Source organism: Oncorhynchus mykiss, chromosome 17, assembly GCF_013265735.2.
Source record: "Oncorhynchus mykiss isolate Arlee chromosome 17, USDA_OmykA_1.1, whole genome shotgun sequence".
NCBI classification, from domain to species: domain Eukaryota; kingdom Metazoa; phylum Chordata; class Actinopteri; order Salmoniformes; family Salmonidae; genus Oncorhynchus; species Oncorhynchus mykiss.
Genome location: NC_048581.1, coordinates 69,359,498 through 69,384,551, shown reverse-complemented (window position 1 = coordinate 69,384,551; position 25,054 = coordinate 69,359,498). Strand labels below are relative to the sequence as shown.

The following is a 25,054-nucleotide window of genomic DNA, read 5'->3' as shown; positions in this document are numbered from 1 at the left end:
CAAGCAGTTGCCATATCAGGAGGAGATGCAACCGGTCAGGATGTTCTCGATTGTGCAGCTATAGAACTTTTTGAGGATCTGGGGACCCATGACAAATCTTTTCAGTCTCCTGAGGAGGAACAGGTTTTGTCGTGCCCTCTTCACGACTGTCTAGGTGTGTTTGGACCATGACAGTTTTTTGGTGATTTGGACACCAAGGAACATGAAACTCTCGACCCGCTCCACTTCAGCCCTGTTGATGTTAATGGGGGCTTGTTCGGACTTCCTTTTCGTATAGTTCACGATCAGCTCCTTTGTCTTGCTCACATTGAGGGAGAGGTTTTTGTCCTAGCACCACACTGCCAGGTCTCTGACCTCCTACCTATAGGCTGTCTCATCGTTGTCGTTGATCAGGCCTACCACTGTTGTGTCGTCAGCAAACTTAATGATAGTGTTGGAGTCGTGCCTGGCCACTCAGTCGTGGGTGTACGGGAGTACAGGAGGAGACTAAGCACGCACCCCTGAGAGACACCAGTGTTGAGGATCAGCGTGGCAGAAGTGTTGTTGACTACCCTTACCACCTGGAGGCGGCCCATCAGGGAGTCCAGGATCCAGTTGCAGAGGGAGGTGTTTTGTCCTAGGGTCCATAGCTTAGTTATGAGATTTGTAGGTACTATGGTGTCCAATGCTGAGCTGTAGTCAATGAACAGCATTCCTACATAGGTGTTCCTTTTATCCAGGAGGGAAAGGGCAGTGTGGAGTGCAATTGAGATCATCTGTGGATCTGTTGGGGCGGTATGCAAATTGGAGTGGGTTTAGGGTTTCCTTCATGATGGTGTTGATGTGAGCCATTACCAGCCTTTCAAAGCACTTCATGGCTACTGACGTGAGTGCTACGGGGCGGTAATCATTTAGGCAGGTTACCTTCGCTTTCTTGGGCACAGGGACTATGGTGGTCTGTTTGAAACATGTAGGTATTACAGACTAGGTCCGGGAGAGCTTGAACATGTCAGTGAAGACACTTGCCAGTTGGTCCACGCATGCTTTGAGTACACGTCCTGGTAATCCATTTGGCCCTGCAGCTTTGTGAATGTTGACCTGTTTAAAGGTCTTGCTCACATTAGCTACGGAGAGCGTGATCACACACTCTCATGCATGCTTCAGTGTTGCTTGCCTCGAAGGAAGCATAAAAGGCATTTAGCTCGTCTGGTAGTGTCGCGTCACTGGCCAGCTCGCGGCTGGGTTTTCCTTTGTAGTCCGTAATAATGTTCAAGCCCTACCACATCCGACAAGCATCAGAGCCGGTGTAGTAGGATTCAATCTTAGTCCCGTATTGACGCTTTGCCTGTTTGATGGTTAGTCTGAGGGCATAGTGGGATTTCTTATAAGCGTCCGAATTAGTGTCCCGCTCTTTAAAAGCAGCAGCTCTAGCCTTTAGCTCGGTGCAGATTTTGCCTGTAATCCATGGCTTCTGGTTGGGATATGTAAGTACGGTCACTGTGGGGACGGTTTCCTTCCTCTCCGGCAACTGAGTTAGGAGGGAGGCCTGTATCTTTGTAATGACGCACCATCCAAAGTGTAATTAACCTCTCTAGGATATGTGGGACGCTAGCGTCCCATCTGGCCAACATCCAGTGAGGTTGCAGAGCGCCAAATTCAATTACAGAAATGCTCATTATATAAATTCAGAAAACAAAACATATTTTACATAGGTTTAAAGATTAACTTCTTGTTAAACCAACCACAGTGTCATATTTAGAAAATGCTTTTCGGCGAAAGCATACCTAGCCCAGAACATAGCCCAGTTGACAAATTATTACAAACAGTAACCAGCCAAGCAGAAGCGTTACAAAACTCAGAAATAGAGATACAATTAATCCCTTACCTTTGATGATCTTCATATGGTGGCAATCAGAAGACATTTTCAATAAATGTTCCTTTTGTTTGATGAAGTCTCTTTATATCCAAAAGCCTCCGCTTTGTTAGCGTGTTTTCTTCAGTAATCCACAGGCTCAAACTCAGTCAAAACAATCAGACAAAAAAAATCCAAATTGTATCCGTAAAGTTCATAGAAACATGTCAAACGATGTTTATATTCAATCCTCAGGTTGTTTTTTAGCCTAAATGGTCTATAATATTTCAACCGGACAATAACGGCGTCAATATAAAAGGTATACAAGAAATGAACATGCGCCTGAAAAAACTTGGCATCACGTTAGGGTCCACTCGTTCAGACTGGTCTTACTCCCTCATTTATAAGAATACAAGCCTGAAACTATTTCTAAAGACTGTTGACATCTAGTGGAAGGCATAGGAACTTCAAATTGAGTCCTAAGTCAATGGATACTGTAATGGCATTGAATAGAAAACTACAAAACAAAAAAAAACTACTTTCTGAATGGATTTTTCTCAGGTTTTCACCTGCTAAATCAGTTCCGTTATACTCACAGACACTATTTTAACAGTTTTGGAAACTTTAGAGTGTTTTCTATCCAAATCTACCAGTTATATGCATATCATATCGTCTGGGCCCGCGTAGCAGGCCGTTTAATTTGGGCATGCTTTTCATCTAAAAATTCAGAATGCTGCCCCCTACACGAGAGAGGTTAACAACTTCACCATGCTCAAAGGTTTATTCAATGTCTAAATTTTTTTGTACCCATCTACCAATGGGTGCCCTTCATTGTGAGGGTTTGGAAAACCTCCCTGGTCTTTGAGGTTGAATTGGCGGTTGAAATTCATTGCTTGACTGAGACACCTTACAGGTAATTTTATGTGTGGGGTACAGACATAAGGTAGCCATTCAAAAATCATGTTAAGCTGTTTGGGATAGGGGGCAGCATTTTCATGTTTGGATGAAAAGCGTGCCCAGAGTAAACTGCCTGCTACTCAGGCCCAGAAGCTAATATATGCATATTATTATTTGGATAGAAAACACTCCAAAGTTTCTAAAACTGTTTGAATGATGTCTGTGAGTATAACAGAACTCATATGGCAGGCGAAAACCTGAGAAATATCCAACCAGGAAGTGGTAAATCTGAGGTGTGTAGTTTTTCAACTCATTGTTCGTTCTAATACAGTATAAATGGGGTCATATTGCACTTTCTAAGGCTTCCACTAGATGTCAACAGTCTTTAGAAGCCTGTTTCAGGCTTCTACTGTGAAAGGGGAGAGAATAAGAGCTGTTTCAACCAGGTGTCTGGCAGAAGGCCACGCACGTGGCCGTGAGAGCGACCTGCATTCCATTGCATTTCTAAAGACAAAGGAATTGTCCAGTTGAAACATTATTGAAGATTTATGATAAAAACATCCTAAAGATTGATTCTATACATCGTTTGACATGTTCCTACGAACTGTAATATAACTTTTTGGACTTTTCGTCTGAACTTTTGCCTGGACACGCTAACAAAAAGGTGGTATTTGGACATAAATTATGGACTTTATCGAACAAAACAAACATTTATTGTGGAACTGGGATTCCTGGGAGTGCATTCTGATGAAGATCATCAAAGGTAAGTGAATATTTATAACGCTATTTCTGACTTTTACTGATTCCACAACATGGCGGGTATCCGTATGGCTTGTTTTTGTATCTGAGCGCTGTACTCAGATTATTGTATGGCGTGCTTTTTCCATAAAGCTTTTTTGAAATCTGACACAGAGGTTGCATTAAGGAGAAGTATATCTTTAATTCTGTGCATAACACTTGTATCTTTTATTAAAGTTTATTATGAGTATTTCTGTAAATTGATGTGGCTCTCTGCAAATTCGCCGGATGTTTTCGAGGCACAACATTACTGAACATAACTAATCCAAATTAGATTTTTGGATATAAATATGAACTTTATCGAACAAAACATACATGTATTGTGTAACATGATGTCCTATGAGTGCCATCTGATGAAGATCATCAAAGGTTAGTGATTAATTTTATCTCTATTTCTGCTTTTTGTGACTCCTCTCTTTGGCTGGAAAATCGCTGTATGTTTTTTTGTGACTAGGCTCTGACCTAACATAATCATATGGTGTGCTTTCGCTGTAAAGCCTTTTTGAGATCAGACACGATTTATAGATTAACAAGAAGTTAAGCTTTAATTTGGTGTATTGCACTTGTGAATGTATGGAAGTTAAATATTTAGTTATTATGTTATATGTTATTATGTAACTTGTTAAGCACATTTTCACTCCTGAACTTATTTAGGCTTGCCATAACAAAGGGGTTGAATATTCATTGACTCAACACATTTCAACTTTTTATTTTTGTATTCATTTCTAAAAACATAATTACACTTTGACATTATGGGGTATTATGTTTAGGCCAGTGACACAAAATCTCAGTTTAATCTATTTTAAATTCAGGATGTAACATAACTAAATGTGGAAAAAGTCAAGGGGTGTGAATACTTTCTGATGTATGTCAAAATAGAACAGCTGATGTCAGCTCTGTAAAAAAAAATCTATATTTTAGCTTGCACTTTCATACTTAATGTGATACAGAATATCTAGCACACCATTGCCGTAATTTCCACTATAATCACATAAAGACATGAAACACAACACACTCTGGAAACTGCATAAAAAGCTAAATATTAAAAGCAAAAGTGTAAAATCCCCCGGGCCGTTTATAATTCAGTGAATATACGTGTGACGCGCCAAAGCTCTGCTCGGAGCAAGGCAAGTTATATCATACAGTATATACACCCCAGAGCTGCTGTTAGAATACATTATCAACTGGACCAGACATACACGTACAAAAGAGACATGAGAGCCTAGACAGACACAAATACACACACACGTTCACACGCATGTGCAAGCAAGCATGTACACACGTACCCACACACGAACACAGGCACGCAAGCACACAAACGCACTTGCACACACAACTAAACAATGTAATCTAAAACCATGGCCAATTTTCCCAATAGGCTAGTAGACCTCAGCATTAATAATGACCACCAATTGGCATATCACCAAGCTAGATTCCTGATCTAAGGGCTTTACGTGAAGACGATATCCCCCAATCACTTTCTACCCACACACTGTCCACTGTGGCCTGCATTAAACAAGACCGTTATACCTAAAGAGGTAGTCAAGTCAGTCCATGTCAAACATACAAATTCAATAAGTACAGGTACAGAAAACACTTGCAAATGTCCCTCTGTAGTTATGGTTATAGTTCTGTAGCCTGCATCTGAATAACACTGGTGCACTCTTCAGGGTGTTCTCATCATGAGTAGAGGGATAGTAAAAGGCTCAGACACTCTTGAATCGTATTGTCAACAACAAAATTAGATATGATTTCAGCACTTACGTCCCCAGGATCTCCTTGAAGTCGTAGTTTTCTTTCACATCTGATGTTTTCTTCTTCCAGGAATGTCCATCGTCACCCAAAGGCATCTTTCTTTTCTGTCGGTCGGCTACAATACTGGAGAAGAGGAGAGAAACTGATTGTTTAGACAACGGGAAAAAACTGTTAAGACAAGACACACTCTTTCTGGATAGTTGCAGACCCAAATATTTGTCTAGGTATGAGTTGAAATTTAAACGATTAGAGTTCTTTGTGTTTGAGGATAAGATAGAGAATAAAATTTAAAATATATGCTTTATTGCCACATACACCAGATAGGTGCAGTGAAATGTGTTGTTTTACAGGGTCACACTGAAAAGGATTTAAAGACAAAGTGATAAGGGATGACTGAAAAAGTCACTGGACTGGACATATTTTGGAATTTTTTTGTTTGACACACAAATGTGTTAGAATTACCTGGACACTAAGTTTCATAAGGTGAATCAGGCACATAAAACCATAAATATTTCACACAGAAGAGACACACTTTTACAAACTGCTTCAGGTGACATGGGTTGTCAGTCCTATTCTTCCTTAACCTCAACTAAACTTAAGCTCTTAGCATCCTGAATCAACTAAACTTAAGCTCGTAGCATCCTGAATCAACTAAACTTAAGCTTCCCTTCAACATCTCGCGTTGCTATTCTTACCAGTCCGAACACCAAAGAGAATTATCAGAGACTAGACTTTTAAACCGAAACAATGTGGATAGTAGATGCAGTTATGATTCAACCAATAAAACAACCACAACTAGGTCAAACATTATACAATTTCTGTGTTACTACAATTAGTCCTCACAGACACAATCTTTCAGCATTGTAAAAAAAGAATGGTTGTGTCAACTTTAAAAAGTTTGAATTTTAACACAGCAGGGAAACAATCTAGATCTAATGTTGAGTTAAGTTAATCTAAAGGTACTTCAATTTAGTAAGTGAAACTGACACATTTGGATTTAATGACTTGTTGAGTGAACTTGATACTTTTAGTCAAAGTATTTTTTGGGTTAAATTCTTCACTATGAGCACACTTGGGACACTGGGATTTGAGCTCACCACCTCTTGGTTGCCAGTGACTTGAATGTCCTGCTACGCCACCAGGTCTGTGCGAATGGAAGAGATTTATTGCCAAGAATGCATTAAGCACTTAGCTAAAACACTGTAATCAAAATTAAAAGTTCAATGTTTTTCCATCACATTTTTAACTCTACCGATAGTTTTGTCATAAAAACTGTTGCATTAAATATTAAACATTGTCTACTCTGGTCTTGGCACGTGATCTCTAGCCAACAACTCGGAGATACAGTACGGGTAGGCTGTACGGGTAGGCTAGTCTATGTGATGAGATTATTATGGATAATATTTGTATTTGTCAACCAGCAGTTAAGCATCAATCGTCATGTCACCAGAATAAGACCCTGAATATTTATTGGAAAGGAGCATCAAGATAACCTTGCACTTTCACCACCCTGGTAAATTCATCATAAATTATTTCATCTATAGCCTAATAAATTGCATGATTTCCCGAGTCATCGTGGGAGGACCACACACCATATCATCGTGTGACTGAAAGTTTGCTTCGATAGGATGGTTTTTACATCAATATTTCATGAATAATAAATTTTTGCAACACAAAAAGATCCCACCATGTCGAATGAACAAATTATCATCTATAAAATTGTACAGAAACATCCTGTTTCTATCACAGCTGTTGTGATTTTGATATGGTGTTACTATACTCGCATAAATGTTGTTGATGGAAAAAACTTGGATACTGAAAGCTATACAAATAAAAGGAACTGAAATTAGAAGTAGACATCATAGACCAGTATGGAAAGCAATCTGCTTGGGGAAGCAGTAAGAGGAAGTCTAGTCAAATGTGTGACAGAGAAAGAGAGAGCCCTGTCAGTTACTCTCATTAGTAACACAAGTCTTCTGGGCATTTCTGGTCTGGTAGCATGTGCAGCATCTCAATAGTCTAGTGGCTTCCTCTGCTCTCCTCTTCCTGGTCTGCACTGAGCTGAGAAGACGGGATCGCTGAGAGTAACATGGTGGAAATGTACACGGGTATTTTCGCTTAAAACCTGTCCATTTATTATAGATCAGAGCAGTTGAAGGAAAGTAAGCAGAGAGGAAAGTATTGACGCAGCCCTAGCCTATATGCTCTCTGAGTGTCTGTGTTATGGGCCCTTAGTTGACACAGGTGCACTGCAAAGAGATACTGGCCAAGAGCAATGTTGTTCAGAAAGATCAAAGCTGCTAAAGTTGTCAATGGCATGGATTATAATTTCTCTATTAAAGGGTGTCTTCTTATACTGTACCTCTCTCTACCTTAACAACTGTTAAAGTCTAAGTGTCACAATTTCTAACGAAGGTAGTTCCTCTCCCTGTTCAGGCGGCGCTCGGCGGTCGGCCTACTAGCCATCACCGATCCTTTTTTCCTTTTCTGTTTGTTTTGTATTTGGTTCTTCCACACCTGGTTTCATTTGCCTTAATTTCTGTGTGTATATATTTACCCTGTTGCCTGCCTAGGTTTGTGCTGGATTGTTTTATTTTGTGATGTTGCTCGGTGAGGTTGTGCCCGATTTTTTGTTTCACGCATTTAATAAGAGTGTGTTATTTAGGAGCTTGTTTGTTCCTCTTTGCGTGAGTAACGGGTGTCTCTGTTGTCGAGGGCGTTTGACTTTTGGATTGTGCCATACCTGCATTTGGTGGACTCCTTCACCTACCTCCTAACGCAACTTTGTCACTCTAAGTGTGTCGATGTGATGTATTATAATATGTTTATCCACTGTACTGGCTAAATAGATGTGTTTTATACAGTACAATATACAGCTTAGCCGCAGGAAGATGTTTTGAGTTGGAAGTGCAGGTTTTTTTTCCTGTTATAATAACACATTCTATCTATTTCATTTGCCTAGTGGCATACAGTTACGGAGAAAAAAGGGGTATAAATATATATATTTTTTTAATTAAAAAAAGAAGAGACGCACAGATTGTACAATAATAGGAGTAAATATATAAATATTATAGGCAAGAGTAAGCTACTAAATCAACTTTCCAGTGGCATTGACTCACCCAATGATGAAGATAGCATGAATACGGGTAGCCTAGGCCTCTCACCGTACTGGTGATGGTCTCAACATAGGCCTGAGCGACTTTGAAAAAAAAGTGCTGTTCGTCCGAGGTGTTGACAAAATAAATGGTAGCTTCTACTGACAAATTAGTGTTCTCGTTTTAGCAGTAGCCATTTGCTTTACAAAGGTATTTTCCGCTATGGTATTATGACATTTGCAAAAGGACTTTAGCTATTCACTGACAGTGCAAAGAGAAATTGAATCCATAGAACCCATTCAAGTCAGGATTAACAGCCATTTGGAGCATACCCATTTACCAGTTATATTACCAGGGTGAGGTTCCAAAACCCTTCCCAGCTAGCATATTTGGTTCCTTGGAAATTGTGGGAATGTACATTTTTGGTTTCCCATTGATTCTTGGAACGAAGCTATACAATTCCTGACCTTTAAAACTGAACTTTTTTTTACGTTCTGAGAACAGAAGTGAAAATGTTGTCTGTTTTGGGAATGTACATTTTTAGGTTGCAGGGAGGGTTCTGAGAATGTTTTTCTATGGTTCCCTGAAAGTTTTCCTATGAGATTTAATTAACATTCTGATAACAAAAATAATAGGTTATTTGAAGGTAATTAAATAACATTCTGAGAACATGTTAAAATAAGACTTTTAATAACACTGCTAGCTAGTTTGGGTTAACTGTTTTGAACACAGATAGAACACATTAGAAATTAGAAATTGCTTTGTTTAAGCATTTATAATGCATTTTTATTGTGGCATGGCATCAGTGATATTCAAACCTATGATCTTCTGCTCTTTATCCATGGAATTAGGCCACTGCGCCACCAGGATGGAGCTAGCATGCAAAGTTGTTTTTTTAACCCATACCAAGCTGTTCATTTTTGTCTGTTCAAACAGACCCTAATTTCAAAGGAAACAAGCACTCATTAAGATCAGGTTTGGCCAATTTGTGGACGCCAACACACCTGAACACACTTAACAAGATAGATGATAGAGTTTTGTTGATGCTGAGAACGGAATGTATATGTTTTTAAATAACATTCAAGAACGTTAATAATGTTTTCTTATGTTTTTTATGGAAAGTTTTGTTAATGTTCTGAGAACAGGACTTTATATTGAACCATGAGGAAACCTGTAGAAAACGTTATGCTGAAGTACTGAAATTCCCACGGAAGAACGTTGTTTCTCAATGTTCTGAGAACATGACTTTAAATAGAACCACGAAGAAACGTTATGCTGTACTGAAATTCCCACAGAAGAACGTTGTTTCCTAACGTTATCTGAACAGTTTGAGAACATTACTTTAAATAAAACCATGAGGAAACCTGTATAAAACGTTATGGGAAGGATGTATGCAAAATACTCAAAGGACAACCACGCTCTCACCCAGTTCTAATAATTATATGGCTCTCAGAACATTATGTGCTAGCTGGGTTCTATGGATTATATTTCTATGGTAGCAAGTTGTTCGTTATTTGGAGCGTGTGCTGCCCAAATTCAGTCAGGAGTAATTATATAATTTAGAAAACATAATTTCATTTTATCAGGAGGTGCTGCAGCACCTACAGCACCCCTACTTCCCTCAGCTATGGTATCGAGTATCAGCATATGCATATAAGCATATGCTCCAAAATGCTTGAGACACTTCTGCAACTCAGTTGAACAGGACAGAGGACAGGCCAATGAACACAGACAATTGTAGATTTATCCAAGACCCACAATACAATACAATGTACATAACCTGTACATTATGTACATGTACATTAACCTATTCAGGCTTATAGAGCTGAAGTTGAGCTCTCAAAAGGGACAAAAACAATAGAAAGAGTTCCAAAAGAGCAAGGGATAAGTGTCTTAAAACAAACAAGGATTATTTTATATAAAAACAGTAGGGCTTGAGACTTGCATAAGCGGACATGAGCAGATAGGAGAAGTTATAAAGGGAAGTTGAAGAGGACCACATGCAGGTAGAGCTCCCAACAATGTTCTGAGAGAAACAAGCTTTTCTGTTTGATTAGATCGTTTGCATTCATCAGGAAACGTCAAGACGCCCAGCGACATATCCGGGAGGCAACAGGATTGTGCAGGCTTTTTGGATAAAAAGATATAACCATAACCACATTCCTAAGAGCTATTTGACATGCAGCATTCGCCCTTGTTAAGCTTATTGAGAGAAGCACTGTACTCACTGGTTTCCCATTGCTGCGCAGTGGACAGAAGAAACACACATACAGAAAAGTGCTGACATATATGAGAAGGCAGTTTGACAAACTGGGAGTTTCTGAAACCTGTGACCTCACAGGCTTGCAGCAAAAGAGATAAGGAGTCCCTTTTTAGATGTGCTCCAACCACACATACACACAGAGTCACACGTACACACACAGACACAAACATAGTGACAGCCACACGCATGCACATCCACACACAGTCACACGTACACACACAGACACAAAGGAAGTGGGGAGACCCATTGGCAAGCCCTCTTGCTTCATAAGGCCTCAGTAACATGCAATGGAAAATTAAAAACATCCTGGCCATTTCTCTGAAACTCATATTGAGTACAATCTGTCTATAAAGATCCTCCAGCTTATCTATCTTTATTGTATAATGTCATCATTCACTTAGTGATAGAGATAATTTCCTGATCACACACAGCTAGTTAGACTGGACTATCCTAGCAGCATAGCTGTCATATGAGCATGGCAGAGAATGCCAAAGGGCAGCAGGGATGTGTGTGTATGTGTATGTTTATGTGTGTGAGTTTGTGCATGATATTGGCCCCCAACAGAGAACAGGGACAGAGGTGTGCATATGAACAATGAAACTAAGTATGACATAACAAAAAGAAAACAAATCAGGTTAAAAACATGGTCAATATTTATGGCAATCATTTAATTTTTTATTTTACTAGGCAAGTCAGTTAAGAACAAATTCTTATTTTCAATGACAGCCTAGAACAGTGGGGTAACTGCCTGTTCAGGGGTAGAACAACAGATGTGTACCTTGTCAGCTCGTGGGTTTGAACTTGCAACCTTCTGGTTACTAGTCCAACGCTCTAACCACTAGGCTACCCTGCCGCTCCGCTCATTATGCTATAAGTTTTCAAAATTGCTCTAGCCTAACAGTCATTCCAGACAAGCCTTGAGCAAATACATGCTGTGTCCCCAGTCGATTTAATCCACTGTAGATAACACACCTTTATATGTTTGGCCTATTGACATAACTTTACCCCCTATGACAAGAAGTCAAGAACACGTTGGCTATCCTTACTGATAAATCCACATTGAGAGCTGCCACATGAGTGTCTCTGTGTTACAGTAACATCTCACTGTCCATACACAGATATCACATTCTTCTTGTCATGATAACATCCTGATCTGAACCACAAGCTCATCTGGGGCACCGGTGTCCAGGACACTAAGCAAATCCCTTTCAAAATGAGCTTATTAATTGATAAGCCGCCTTCTCCTTCGAGCTGGCATGTGGAAAGAAAGCGATGGTGTGTGTGTGCGTGTCGTGTCTGTGTGTGTATAAGTGTGTGCGTGCGTGTGTGCGTGCGTGTGTGTGCATGTATGTGTGTGAATATCCTTGACCATTGACTCTAAAAAAATTATGAACACAAATTTGAGAGAGAGAGAGAGAGAGAGAGGGAGAGAAAGGGAGAGAGAGAGAGAGAGAGAGAGAGAGAGAGAGAGAGAGAGAGAGAGAGAGAGAGAGGAAAATACAAAATACCTCAAGCATTCCAGTTCAGTAAGGCACTAAACACGTATGTACAAAAAGTACAATAAGTATAACACACTCTCGAATGTGAATAATAACTTTCATGGGAAATTAAACACTGCTTTCAGTTTATCTTTGTTCTATTGGTTTGCACACACTCCATCAGTCCCTCTGATATCCACTGAGAAATACACAGAGTGCCATTAACAAATATGCCCTTCAGTATCTGGGCATTATTAATATTAATGTAATACATTAGCATGCATATTATGAATGAACATTCCATATGACGGGGCACTGTCCGTCTCTCCGGCAGAGTCATAACCTGGTTTCATTCTGTGATGTCAACCAGCTCCGTTAAACTATTACTTTCCATACATTATTAATTTCAACTATTAAGAAACTATATTTATAAACTTAATAAACTATTTAGGCTAACGTTTAACATTTCAAACAGACCAGAAATGTCAACTATTCTCGCGTTTGGGGCATGTTTCCATATAGCGAATACATCTCGATTATGTTAATAATTTTCCTTTTGTCCAGACAATGTTACAATCAACATGACAGAGACTCATACCTGTAAATTGCACGATCTCAAAGGTCGATTCTTTCTTCACTGCTTCTCCAAATTAGACTCGCGGCGTTCGCCGAAAAACTGGATTCGACACCCCCCCATCAGCACTCTCCTGACGTCAGGCAAAGAGCGGAGGGAGTGGCCAACACACAAGGGGCCGAACATTCTTGTTAATCAACCAATCAATAACCTGTTTGTGGCACACAGGTAAGCAAGCTGCTTCATAATTGGTTTATTTTATTTGCTTGGCATTCCGTCATGAACGGTCCAAGGACACATCTTTACTTTCACCATTCAATTTTTTGTTATTATGTTAATTTAAATAGAATGGTGAACGTAGCAATCAAAAAGGCTATCTGGACTTGTAAATTGTCCCAGATGATTAGATAAATCGTTAGGCTATAGATAGACAGGCTATATAAAGCCTACTAAAGACATCCAACAAATTAATATTTCATTAGATGGGACATGTGTTACAATGATGACATGTCGTAGAAGTAGGCTACATCCATTCCCACTGGAATTGTATTCAATATGCCTATCTGTATTGTCGCCATAGGCTATACACAATGTCAGGGTGAGAAGAATAGACAACATAAGTTATCAATGACTAAAGCAAAATTAAAATCAAACAAACTGCACCACCAACTTTATTAGAATCAACTGCCCTCTAGTGGATGATATGATATAGTTGCGTTACCTCATAGATGACTCATTATTTTCCATCCATCTCAAATAGAAATCCCCATTCATTCATGAGACTTTATGCATGACATTATAGGGACTCAATATAGGCTATTGAATACACGTTGGGGGCATGACTATAAACAATACTATTTGTAATTAAGCATTTTCTGAATATCAATGCAATTGCAATATAAATCAGTGATGTGTGAAAGGCAGACAGCATTTAGCTATAAAAGAATGTGTGAAAGGTAGATGCACACAAAAAAAACGTTGTGCAATATTCGGGGAACCCTTCCATACAACAACTGCCACCACATTTTCGACCCTAGGATTTTTTATAACTAAACCAACTAAACCAAGATAGACCGCAGTCTGTCATTTCCAATGGGAACAGAAGAGTCATAGTGGGCAGAACAAGCAAGGTGGGAAGCCAAGCTCGAGCTAGCGAGATCCCATTGGTCCGTTCTAAGCACACATCTGCATATTTCCGTTAGGGAACGCCTACTCTGTGATATGCGCATGTGCAATACCTTATTTCGACTTTGCACTCCTTCTAAACAACACGATTTGTAAAAACGTTGGTAAAGGCTAAAGTCTACAAAACGTAGTCCACTCAGTTCATAACATAGTCTAGTTTTGGGAGTAGAAAAGTGTATTGAGATCAAATGTTTCATCGATGAGAAAATTTGCAGAATGTAGGCCAAAATCCATCTCGTTCCATCTTCTCCCACTACCCGCCAGTGGACTTCCTTTCACTACCATATTTGGTAGTGAATGGAAACGCCAAACGGATGCTTCATATTTATACATCCAGTGAAATATCTGTATCATTGTTCTATCTGTGGTACACCCGTCAAACAAACGTCGACGTTGATGTACCAGTTGCCTAGTGACGAAAAAGCTACTGATGATTTCCTGTTTTGAAAATCGTCCTGTTGGTACATTAGCCTTCGCCAACTAAGTTAGATATCTGGATTTATTATGTTCAGAAAATGGGAGATATTTGCAGGTTTTCTTCAATTAAGTAGTTAGATTATACCCTTTGAATTCGGGGTAATATTTACAAAGATTGGACGATTTGAAGTCATGAATAATTACATGTTTATCAGAGTTGTTGGAAAGGGGAGTTATGGAGAGGTGAATCTGGTGAAACACAAAACAGACCGTAAACAGGTAATACAACAATCCACTTCAAAACAGGGTTTCAATAATGTTATAATAGCTTTGTTTGGTCGACTCTGATACATTTCTTCCCTTTCATGAATCAAGTTAGCAAGTAGCTAGCTAAGCTAACCAACCAACGTTGATAGTGCCAATACCAAGGGATCTACAAATAATGTTTACTATTTAGAAATAAATAACTGCGGCATTTGTGGTGAACATCCTGTCTAGACGCATTTGTGACAAAACTGTCTAGACAGAATGTTCGCCACCAATGCATCTAGACAGAATGTTCGCAGAGTGCAGCACGTGTCGAACTCGTTTCTTCTATTTTTTTTAGTATGTCATAAAGAAGTTGAACTTGACCACGTCCTCGAAACGTGAGCGGCGAGCCGCGGAACAGGAGGCTCAGCTTCTCTCGCGACTACGACACCCAAACATCGTGACTTACAGGGAGTCGTGGGAAGGAGAAGACTGCCAACTCTACATCGCCATGTGCTTCTGCGAGGGAGGCGACCTCTACCATAGACTCAAGCAACAGAAGGGGGAACTCCTACCTGAAAGGCAGGTGGTGGAGTGGTTCGTCCAGATAGCTATGGCCCTCCAGGTACATTAAAGTGCATTTAATCAAATCATAGCTGAGATATTATATACAGATCGATTGATATGCTGCAACATCTGCTCTGCCCCCAGCCATTACCTTTGGCGTAGGCCGAGGCTTACTTACAGGAGAGTTACAGTGACAACACCATGTTCTCTGTTGAATTGTAGTATCTACATGAGGAGAATATCTTGCACCGGGACCTAAAGACCCAGAATATCTTCCTCACCAAGACTAACATCATTAAAGTAGGAGACCTTGGCATCGCCCGGGTTCTGGAGAATCAGAACGACATGGCCAGCACTCTAATAGGAACACCGTACTACATGAGCCCGGAGCTGTTTTCCAACAAACCCTACAACCACAAGGTACTGTGTGTATACAGTAGATCCATGCTTGAGATCATCACTGTTGAAGCCCCAGTTATGTTGAGCCAGAAGGAATCTGAGGAGGTTGTGTGCACTAGGCTAACTCAACCCTCCTTTTATTCCCAGTCTGACGTGTGGGCGCTGGGCTGCTGTGTGTACGAGATGTCCACCCTGAAACATGCCTTCAATGCCAAGGACATGAACTCACTCGTTTACCGCATTGTAGAGGGAAAGGTCAGTCCCTTACATCTTGCCCAAATTATTAGTCATGATGACAGATTATTTGTCTGCTACTAGATTCATTGATCTATGTCTTTCCAGCTGCCTCAGATGCCGAGTAAGTATGACCCTCAGCTGGGCGCTCTGATAAAGGGCATGCTGTGTAAGAGACCAGAGGACAGACCTGATGTCAAACTCATCCTACGTCAGCCCTACATCAAACGACAAATCACCATGTTTTTAGAGGCCACCAAAGAGTAGGTGGCATCATCAGTTGTAGTACCTGGCTAGTACTCTCTCTCTCGTCTATGTATGTTGAACCAAGAGTTAATAAATTAAGTGTGTTGGATTGATCTTATCTTGGATGCCTTGTTTGTTTGATTCACTCCAGGAAAACTGCCAAGTCCAGAAAGAAAGCGGTTGGTGGCAGTCGCAGACCCAATAGTGCAGCATCTGTGGTTTCGTCTCAGCCAGGGCCTGAGCGCCCCCCTCAATGTCCCCAGCCAGACCCAAACACCAGAGGGAAAAGGGTGAGTTAACAGCTAACAGAACAGCACTAAAATACAGTGGATAACATACAGTGCCTTGCGAAAGTATTCGGCCCCCTTGAACTTTGCGACCTTTTGCCACATTTCAGGCTTCAAACATAAAGATATAAAACTGTATTTTTTTGTGAAGAATCAACAACAAGTGGGACACAATCATGAAGTGGAACGACATTTATTGGATATTTCAAACTTTTTTAACAAATCAAAAACTGAAAAATTGGGCGTGCAAAATTATTCAGCCCCCTAAAGTTAATACTTTGTAGCGCCACCTTATGCTGCGCTTACAGCTGTAAGTCGCTTGGGGTATGTCTCTATCAGTTTTGCACATCGAGAGACTGAAATGTTTTCCCATTCCTCCTTGCAAAACAGCTCGAGCTCAGTGAGGTTGGATGGAGAGCATTTGTGAACAGCAGTTTTCAGTTCTTTCCACAGATTCTCGATTGGATTCAGGTCTGGACTTTGACTTGGCCATTCTAACACCTGGATATGTTTATTTTTGAACCATTCCATTGTAGATTTTGCTTTATGTTTTGGATCATTGTCTTGTTGGAAGACAAATCTCCGTCCCAGTCTCAGGTCTTTTGCAGACTCTATCAGGTTTTCTTCCAGAATGGTCCTGTATTTGGCTCCATCCATCTTCCCATCAATTTTAACCATCTTCCCTGTCCCTGCTGAAGAAAAGCAGGCCCAAACCATGATGCTGCCACCACCATGTTTGACAGTGGGGATGGTGTGTTCAGCTGTGTTGCTTTTACGCCAAACATAACGTTTTGCATTGTTGCCAAAACGTTCAATTTTGGTTTCATCTGACCAGAGCACCTTCTTCCACATGTTTGGTGTGTCTCCCAGGTGGCTTGTGGCAAACTTTAAACAACACTTTTTATGGATATCTTTAAGAAATGTCTTTCTTCTTGCCACTCTTCCATAAAGGCCAGATTTGTGCAATATACGACTGACTGATTGTTGTCCTATGGACAGAGTCTCCCACCTCAGCTGTAGATCTCTGCAGTTTATCCAGAGTGATCATGGGCCTCTTGGCTGCATCTCTGATCAGTCTTCTCCTTGTATGAGCTGAAAGTTTAGAGGGACGGCCAGGTCTTGGTAGATTTGCAGTGGTCTGATACTCCTTCCATTTCAATATTATCGCTTGCACAGTGCTCCTTGGGATGTTTAAAGCTTGGGAAATCTTTTTGTATCCAAATCCGGCTTTAAACTTCTTCACAACAGTATCTCGGACCTGCCTGGTGTGTTCCTTGTTCTTCATGATGCTCTCTGCGCTTTTAACGGACCTCTGAGACTATCACAGTGCAGGTGCATTTATACGGAGACTTGATTACACACAGGTGGATTGTATTTATCATCATTAGTCATTTAGGTCAACATTGGATCATTCAGAGATCCTCACTGAACTTCTGGAGAGAGTTTGCTGCACTGAAAGTGAAGGGGCTGAATAATTTTGCACGCCCAATTTTTCAGTTTTTGATTTGTTAAAAAAGTTTGAAATATCCAATAAATGTCGTTCCACTTCATGATTGTGTCCCACTTGTTGATTCTTCACAAAAAAATACAGTTTTATATCTTTATGTTTGAAGCCTGAAGTATGGCAAAAGGTCGCAAAGTTCAAGGGGGCCGAATACTTTCGCAAGGCACTGTATATCCATATATATATTTTTTTAGAGAGAGCGGCCATGAAGTAAAATGATGCTCATCAAGTCCCACAAGTGTCTTGATTTTTTTAATTGCGGTGTGTTTGTTCTGTTTTTTTGTTATAATTCATAGAAGGAAGAGATCAACACACAGGAGCACAAAGGACGCAATGGAATCACACAGGACACCCCACCCCAGACACATCTAACAACCAAATCCCCTACACAAGACATTCTCAACACCACTGGTGTGTCTTTGGCAACCATCAGTAAAATTGACATTGATCTCCAGACACAGGAAGAGACAAATGCCCAGAGAGGGGATCCTCCCCAGACCGTGTCCAACGCCAGGGCAGATAATGACGCTCTTTGTCAGAGCTCTGTGGAGGAGCAGATGGGAGGGAATCCGGATCCCCCCCCCTCCCTGCCTCATCCGCCCAGGCTGCTATCAAGTGTCAGTACCAGGGAAGAGGAGAGCAAGACCACCAATGGACCTGTAATGCAGGGCGCCCCAAAGACCAGAGACCGAGTCAGAACCTCTGTAGAGAAAACTGTGAACACGGACGATAAAGATGACACAATGGAGCTACTCAAGGATGTGGTCATTGAGAGCCCAGCTACTGGACATAGTATATGTCTGGGTGTTTCTACCAGTTTTTCTGAGTTAAGGTCTGCAGGACAACTCAAAGTGGAATCCACTGGACAGACGTTTGAAGTAAATATAGAGAACAAGGATGACACCAGGAATCTTCTCAAGGAGATTCCTGCACACAAACATACTGCCGTTGTCAAAGTAAGTGCCTGGTTTGTGGATGGGGAAGGATACTATCATGTGCTGCATGCAGTGGACATACGGCATAAATTTGGTGAATGAGAGTAAGCCTCTGTGTTATTGTCTTTAAAGGAGAGCTTGGTATCCACAGAAAAGCTGTTAGAGCCCCTTCCTCCTGTGGTAAGAACATGATTTTACCTGTGTTTGATCATGCATAGTCTACTCTACCAGACTCCAGACATTATTGAGATATCACAATATTTTAGAGGTCATTGACACTGGTTTATGTTTTATCGGTGTATGTAGGCACCCTGTCATTTGGAGCCCCTCCCCCCAGTCCCAGAGCAGGACACACCCCCTCTGTGTACCCCCTCCTCCTCTGAACCCTCTGTCTCCTGCCAACGTAGACAAAGGGACAGGGGGCGGATACAGAGTGATCAGGACATGGTGAGGACAGTGTCAGGACATTTTTATCATGGCTTTGGGCTATCAAACTGTACTTTATAACAAAAGGCTCCACATCCCTTGCTTGTTCTTCTACAGTGGAATAAAGTAGCAGCTCCTAGACCTCTACCACCTCCTCCTATTAATGCACTGGTATTGGAGGTGAAGAAGAGAAGCAGGACAAACACAGATAAGAAGAGGGCCACCACAACAACTTCCGTCACAACCATTAGCTCCTCCAAGAACGGCAACACTCCACTGCCACAGGTGGGCTAAATCGATTAAACAATTAACAAGGTAGATTTGTGTTACTGCACACAAAAAAACTGTCTTGAGGTCTGGCATGTATGTTGTAAAGAAGTGTGTTGTGTTGGTCCCACTCACAAGTGCCCCTAATACTATGTATTTACACAGTAGTTACATAGGCAGGTAACGTTAATAACATCTCTACTGCTAGCAGGAGCGTCCTCTGACTGCCAGGGAGAGGAGAAGACTGAGGCAGTCCCAGCAGAACCCCAGCCAACCAAGTAAATAATAATAATTAGGGGGCACTTATATAGTCCTGTTTCACTGTATGTACAAGTGTGAATTATTATTATTTATTTATTTTGCACATCCTACTCCCCTGAAACACCTTCAGAGTGTGGTCACAGCCATGGGATCAGCCATTATTGATATTGATCCTTGAGCAATTAGGGTTAATTGCCTTGCTCAAGGGCAGAACGACATATTTGTACCTTGTTGGCTCGGGGTTTGAATTCAGCAACCTTCCGTTTACTGGCCTAATGCTCCTAACCGCCAGGCTACTCCTCCAACCTCTGTTGTCAATATTTCATATGACCATGGGACCAGAAGGAATTAGCAAAGGACATTTTGTCTAGTATAGTCTGCCTATTTGAACAATAAAGTGGCAGCTCTGCTTACTATTGCTAACTGTAGTATTCTTCTTTCCCACAGTTGTCAATGCAGAAAGAAGGGCGTCTTATGATGTTGCCTCTTTACATAATAAGCAGCCAGAGTCCCAGAACTCCACTGTCACTCGCTCTGTACCTGAAATGGGAAAGGAAACCAACCAGGTTTGGTTTATATAGGTTCATCTCCATTGTCTTACTGTTTCAGTAAGCTACAAGTTCAAAATATGGCTTCAGTCTATAACAGTGGTGTGTGTTCCTGTAGCAGGACAGGTTTTTGGGGCGCCCATCAGACGAAGACGAATGCAGCTCCTCCACCAGCTCAACAGATCACTCCGAGGGGGACTGCAAAGAGGGGTAAAAGCAATTTGTGGCTCTTTGGGAGCAGTGCCACACCACACCCATAGAAGCACATTACCCCCTTTGTGTTGCTGGTAATGTTCACATTTAAATCTGACACATTGTTATTTTCTTATTTTTACATTGCAGAAAGAGTGAATCCAGTGATATGCAGGACCTGGTTCAGATGATGACCCATACATTGCGAATGGATGGCAGAGATACTGTTAGTGAGCTGGATGGTGTTAGATCTACTCCACTAGCTGAGTTTAAGCTGAACAGGAAGTATAGGGACACCCTGATGCTGCATGGGAAAGCTAGAGAGGAGCAGGAGTTCCACTTCAGTGAATTACCCACCGGTAAGTCTCAGCCAAAGCTTCCCTAGCACAGGGTTGCCCAAACTCAGTCCTGCGGCCTCCTTGGATGCACATTTAGGTTTTTGCCCTAGCACTACACAGCTAATTCAAATAGTCAAAGCTTGATGATGAGTTGGTTATTGAAATCGGCTGTGTAGTGCTTTTGGAGAAAAAAGTACACCCAGGGGGAGGCCCAGGACCGAGTTTGGGAAACTCTGCCCTAGTAGATTCTATCTGGTGTCTACATACTTGCGTGTTTCAATGCAAAAATTGCTCTGTCGACATGATCTGGCTTATCAGTGAGAAATGGTTTTCTGTGAAACTTATGTTTCTTGTATTCAACCCACCTCTTACAAGGCACCACATCTGGACCGGCAAAGATCCGCAGAGCCATTGAGCACCTGAAAACAGATGTGGTGAAGGGACTTGGCGTGAAGCTGTTGGACAGAGTCCTGGACATAATGGAGGACGATGACGAGGACAAACGAGAGGTTAGGATGGAAAATGGCATCCATGATACAGTCCTTTTTAGCCAGGCATGGTTGTAATTTCTTTTCTTTCTTCGCACACAGCTGTGTCTTCGGAAGCAGATGGGAGATGACAAGTACCAGTCGTATGCTTTGATGGTGCGGCAGCTAAAATTCTTTGAAGACGTTTCTTTCAAGGGTTAGGATCAGCTAATGAAAAATGCATTTACACACAAGCAATGTAATACTTTGTATAGACAATCATATCTCCATTTCTATGTACATGTAGACTATTTTTATACCTCACTTTAAAAGCAAATTTAGAAAATACATGGCATCCATGGTAGTCCTTTTTAGCTGGACATGGTTGTAATGTTTTCTTTCTTCACACACAGCTGTGTTTTCTAATTTTCCATACAGGTTACAATATGCAATGAATTTGAGTCTTCTGTTACTGTGTCTACCTGTCAGATAGGTAGATTATTGTAGCAAAATACTAATAAAATTAGTTAATATTTAGAATGCAAACTAGTGAAACGAGATGTACCTATAAATACTACATAGGAAATCCTTAATTTGCTGATTGTATAATATAAGTTGCAGGATGTAGAAGTAGTGTAGATATTTCCAACCCCTCTGACTTTGAAAATTGTTTGTTTTGATTTATCCACATGATTAAACAGTTGGGACAACATCAACATGTGTGAAATCGACAAAGTAGCCACAGTAGCAGAAATTAGTTTGACTTGAGACATTCCACCACTGATTGAACAGTCACTGTTAATAAAGGCTTCCTTTAAACTTCCTTCCTTTTGTCCTTCAAACAAGTATTTATTGTACAGACAAACAATGATGGTTGCTTTCAGTTACAAAACGTGTCTTGGGCAAACTGGTACAAACATTCATGAGCTACTTGTGCTTCTTCTTCTTCAGATTCTCCTGAGGCTTTTGCTGGGTTTCTCCCGTAGTCTCTGGTAGGGCTGGCTGCCAGGAGAGGGGGTTCTGTCTGTACATGGGCCAGGGGGGCAGGGTCAGCTGAGACAGAAGGTGGTGGTGAGGGAGAGATTGAGATGTTTATTTGTTTTTTTATTTAACCAGGTAGGCAAGTTGAGAACAAGTTCTCATTTACAATTGCGACCTGGCCAAGATAAAGCAAAACAGTTCGACACAAACAACTCAGTTGCACATGGAGTAAAATAAACATACAGTCAATAATACGGTAGAAAAATAAGTCTATATACAATGTGAGCAAATTAGGTGAGATAAGAGAGGTAAAGGCAAAAAAGGCCATGGGGGGCAAGGTAAATACAATAGAGGTAGTTGTTTGGGCTAAATTATAGATGGGCTATGTACAGGTGCAGTAATCTGTGAGCTGCTCTGACAGCTGGTGCTTAAAGCTAGTGAGGGAGATAAGTGTTTCCAGTTTCAGAGATTTTTGTAGTTAGTTCCAGTCATTGGCAGCAGAGAACTGGAAGGAGAGATTCCTCCTTTGGCGGCCAAAGGAGGAATTGGCTTTGGGGGTGACCAGAGAGATATACCTGCTGGAGTGCGTGCTACGCTATGGTGAACAGCGAGCTGAGATACAGGGGGACTTTACTTAGCAGGGTCTTGTAGATGACCTGGAGCCAGTGGGTTTGGCGACGAGTATGAAGCGAGGGCCAGCCAACGAGAGCGTACAGGTCACAGTGGTAGGTAGTGTTTGGGGCTTTGGTGACAAAACGGATGGCACTGTGATAGACTGCATCCAATTTATTGAGTAGGGTATTGGAGGCTATTTTGTAAATGACATCGCCGTAGTCGAGGATCGCTAGGATGGTCAGTTTTACGAGGGTATGTTTGGCAGCATGAGTGAAGGATGCTTTGTTTGCGAAATAGGAAGCCAATTCTAGATTTAACTTTGGATTGGAGATGTTTGATGCGAGTCTGGAAGGAGAGTTTACTGTCTAACCAGACACCTAGGTATTTGTAGTTGTCCACATATTCTAAGTCAGAACCGACCAGAGTAGTGATGCTGGACGCAGGCAGCGATGTAAATCAGAAGAGTTCGTTTGGGTCCCGTAAATGCAGATTGGAGTCAACGTGGGTCTGTGGGTGCACTATTTGCACAAGTGCAACATTATTTTCTGCTTGGCACAACTGAAAACATTTCAAATAAACATACAGGGAGGATGGAATGAAACTTAACTCACCAAACAAGACACAGCGAAACCTCCTAACACTATGTATACAGTCCACCCAAACTGTTCAATGATGAGGCCGTAAACAAATCCAATCACCTGGAGGGTAATACAAGGGGTTAGTTAGCCTAGTGTAAAAACAACACATATGAAAAGTCAATTTTATTAGGTATGTTTGACAGGCCACTCACCGCTGAGACAAGTATGATTCCTTGGAAGATCTGCTCTGCCAGTTTCTGTCCTTTATAATCCTATAACATCACAAGTTTTATTTTTGAGGAAGGACTGGTAGATGGTTGATCACAACTGGAAAACTAATATCTGACGTGTCAATAATCAAAACAAATCAGGAAGGTTCATCCGAAGTGGTGACTTAAAGAGGGTTGTGAATATTATAGCTAAGCTTTGTTATTGAGGATGCATTTCTACATTTGGTTACGACAGGTTCATTGACGTGCTAGCATCCAAACAATAAATATGAAATGGATTTATGGTTGTGATGAAGAGCTAACTAATAATCATAACGTTAGTCTTAACCATGTTCAATATGATTACTGAATCGGTCTAACTAACTTGTGTAGCTCGCTAGCTAGTTGCCAATTGCCACATTACCACTACGTTACCTTGATATTTGTAGCAGCAGGCTAACGTTTTTAAATTGGTAGCTATTTGTAACAGTCGCCGAGTTCACAAATAATTCAAACTCTTACCATGTGTGTTGGAATGGAGTTGAATATTGACAACATCTTGCTATGTTAGATAATCAGATGAAAGAAGAAAAAGTATTTAATTTGTCTGGTTAGGCTTCCGGTTTCAAAAAGCATACGTAGTATTTCGAAGGACCCCAGACTGTTGATGCAGGCAAGCGCATCAGAACTGCGCGAGGCTACAACGTTACTACTTCTCGTCCTCTAATTAAGTTAACCTACCCCTTCAACGACATAAAAATATCTAAATACTTATACAATTTAAAGTGATGTTGTGCTAGTGAACTCCATTGTAATTTATGATTATCCTACAGTAGACTTTGCGATTTAAATACAGGCAAATATGTAAGCAACTATGGCCATTCAAGTTAACAGGCGACATACCTGTTGATACTGAGTTGGAGTAACAGAACATATACTCACGCTTTCCTTTACCCCAGATTGTATGGCTATGTTGTTTTAATAAGAAACGATTTGACTTGGTTTAGAAATCATAGCGTAACCATCGGGTTTGTTATTGTGCTTATTTGTGGGAGGGTGTTTAAATCACTATATAAATCAAAGTACTTCGTTTTCTGTATGGATCATTATAACATTTTGCTTCATTTGTACATTCTGTACAGGATAACAAAGGAGAGTGAAGGTTACATATGTAACCACGGTAATGTGAGCTATATGATCACCCCAATATATTGGTATCACTCCACATCCAAAGTGAGGATTTACAGATTCACTCCCGTGTACACCTGTGTCACAGGCTGGGTTACACCCCTATATATAGACCCCATGGCCACGACACATGTTCTCTACATCATTGTTGAGGCGCCTCTAGCACCGTAGAGGATTGGAGTGTGTTTCGTTACCTTCGTTATATTTCACTATATTGGATCACTCCAATATATTGGTATACCCGTACCAGATTTAGTCGGTGCTAGAGGG

The 25,054-nt window shown here is 40.9% G+C and overlaps 3 protein-coding genes across 5 annotated transcripts in view; 1 reads left to right on the top strand and 2 right to left on the bottom strand.

Annotated features, from left to right (window-relative positions):
- The window catches only part of LOC110494482 (calcium/calmodulin-dependent protein kinase type 1), a 57,973-nt gene extending 45,108 nt beyond the window's left edge, over positions 1 to 12,865 (bottom strand). The window contains exons 1-2 of one of the 2 annotated variants that reach the window (XM_021569590.2): positions 12,716 to 12,865; positions 5,291 to 5,404 (exon numbers count right to left, since the gene is read on the bottom strand). In XM_021569590.2, the coding sequence (XP_021425265.2) occupies positions 5,291 to 5,376 (86 nt within the window). In that variant the 5' untranslated portion in view covers positions 5,377 to 5,404; positions 12,716 to 12,865. Of the gene's footprint in view, positions 1 to 5,290; positions 5,405 to 10,604; positions 10,711 to 12,715 lie in introns of those variants that run through there. The other variant, XM_036950541.1, reaches the window with a different exon arrangement.
- A 1,367-nt stretch (positions 12,866 to 14,232) lies between these two features.
- LOC110494480 (serine/threonine-protein kinase Nek4) lies at positions 14,233 to 22,267 on the top strand. 2 transcript variants are annotated; one of them, XM_021569586.2, is made up of 16 exons: positions 14,233 to 14,572; positions 14,901 to 15,167; positions 15,332 to 15,529; positions 15,656 to 15,763; positions 15,851 to 16,005; positions 16,140 to 16,278; positions 18,076 to 18,735; positions 18,847 to 18,894; positions 19,021 to 19,161; positions 19,258 to 19,425; positions 19,619 to 19,685; positions 20,116 to 20,234; positions 20,338 to 20,426; positions 20,559 to 20,767; positions 21,122 to 21,255; positions 21,337 to 22,267. In XM_021569586.2, the coding sequence occupies exons 1-16, from the start codon at positions 14,486 to 14,488 to the stop codon at positions 21,433 to 21,435; spliced, it is 2,688 nt and encodes an 895-aa protein (XP_021425261.2). In that variant the 5' UTR covers positions 14,233 to 14,485; the 3' UTR covers positions 21,436 to 22,267. The 2 variants fall into 2 exon arrangements, with proteins under 2 accessions (XP_021425261.2, XP_021425260.2); XM_021569585.2 differs by having other exon boundaries at positions 14,234 to 14,572; positions 20,335 to 20,426.
- On the bottom strand, positions 22,034 to 24,273 carry LOC110494481 (signal peptidase complex subunit 1). Its single transcript, XM_021569588.2, has 4 exons — positions 24,119 to 24,273; positions 23,600 to 23,659; positions 23,421 to 23,507; positions 22,034 to 22,266 (listed from the first exon to the last, which is right to left on the bottom strand). Exons 1-4 carry the CDS (start codon positions 24,152 to 24,154, stop codon positions 22,141 to 22,143), a joined length of 309 nt encoding a protein of 102 aa, XP_021425263.1. The 5' UTR covers positions 24,155 to 24,273; the 3' UTR covers positions 22,034 to 22,140.
- Positions 24,274 to 25,054: the final 781 nt, after the last annotated feature.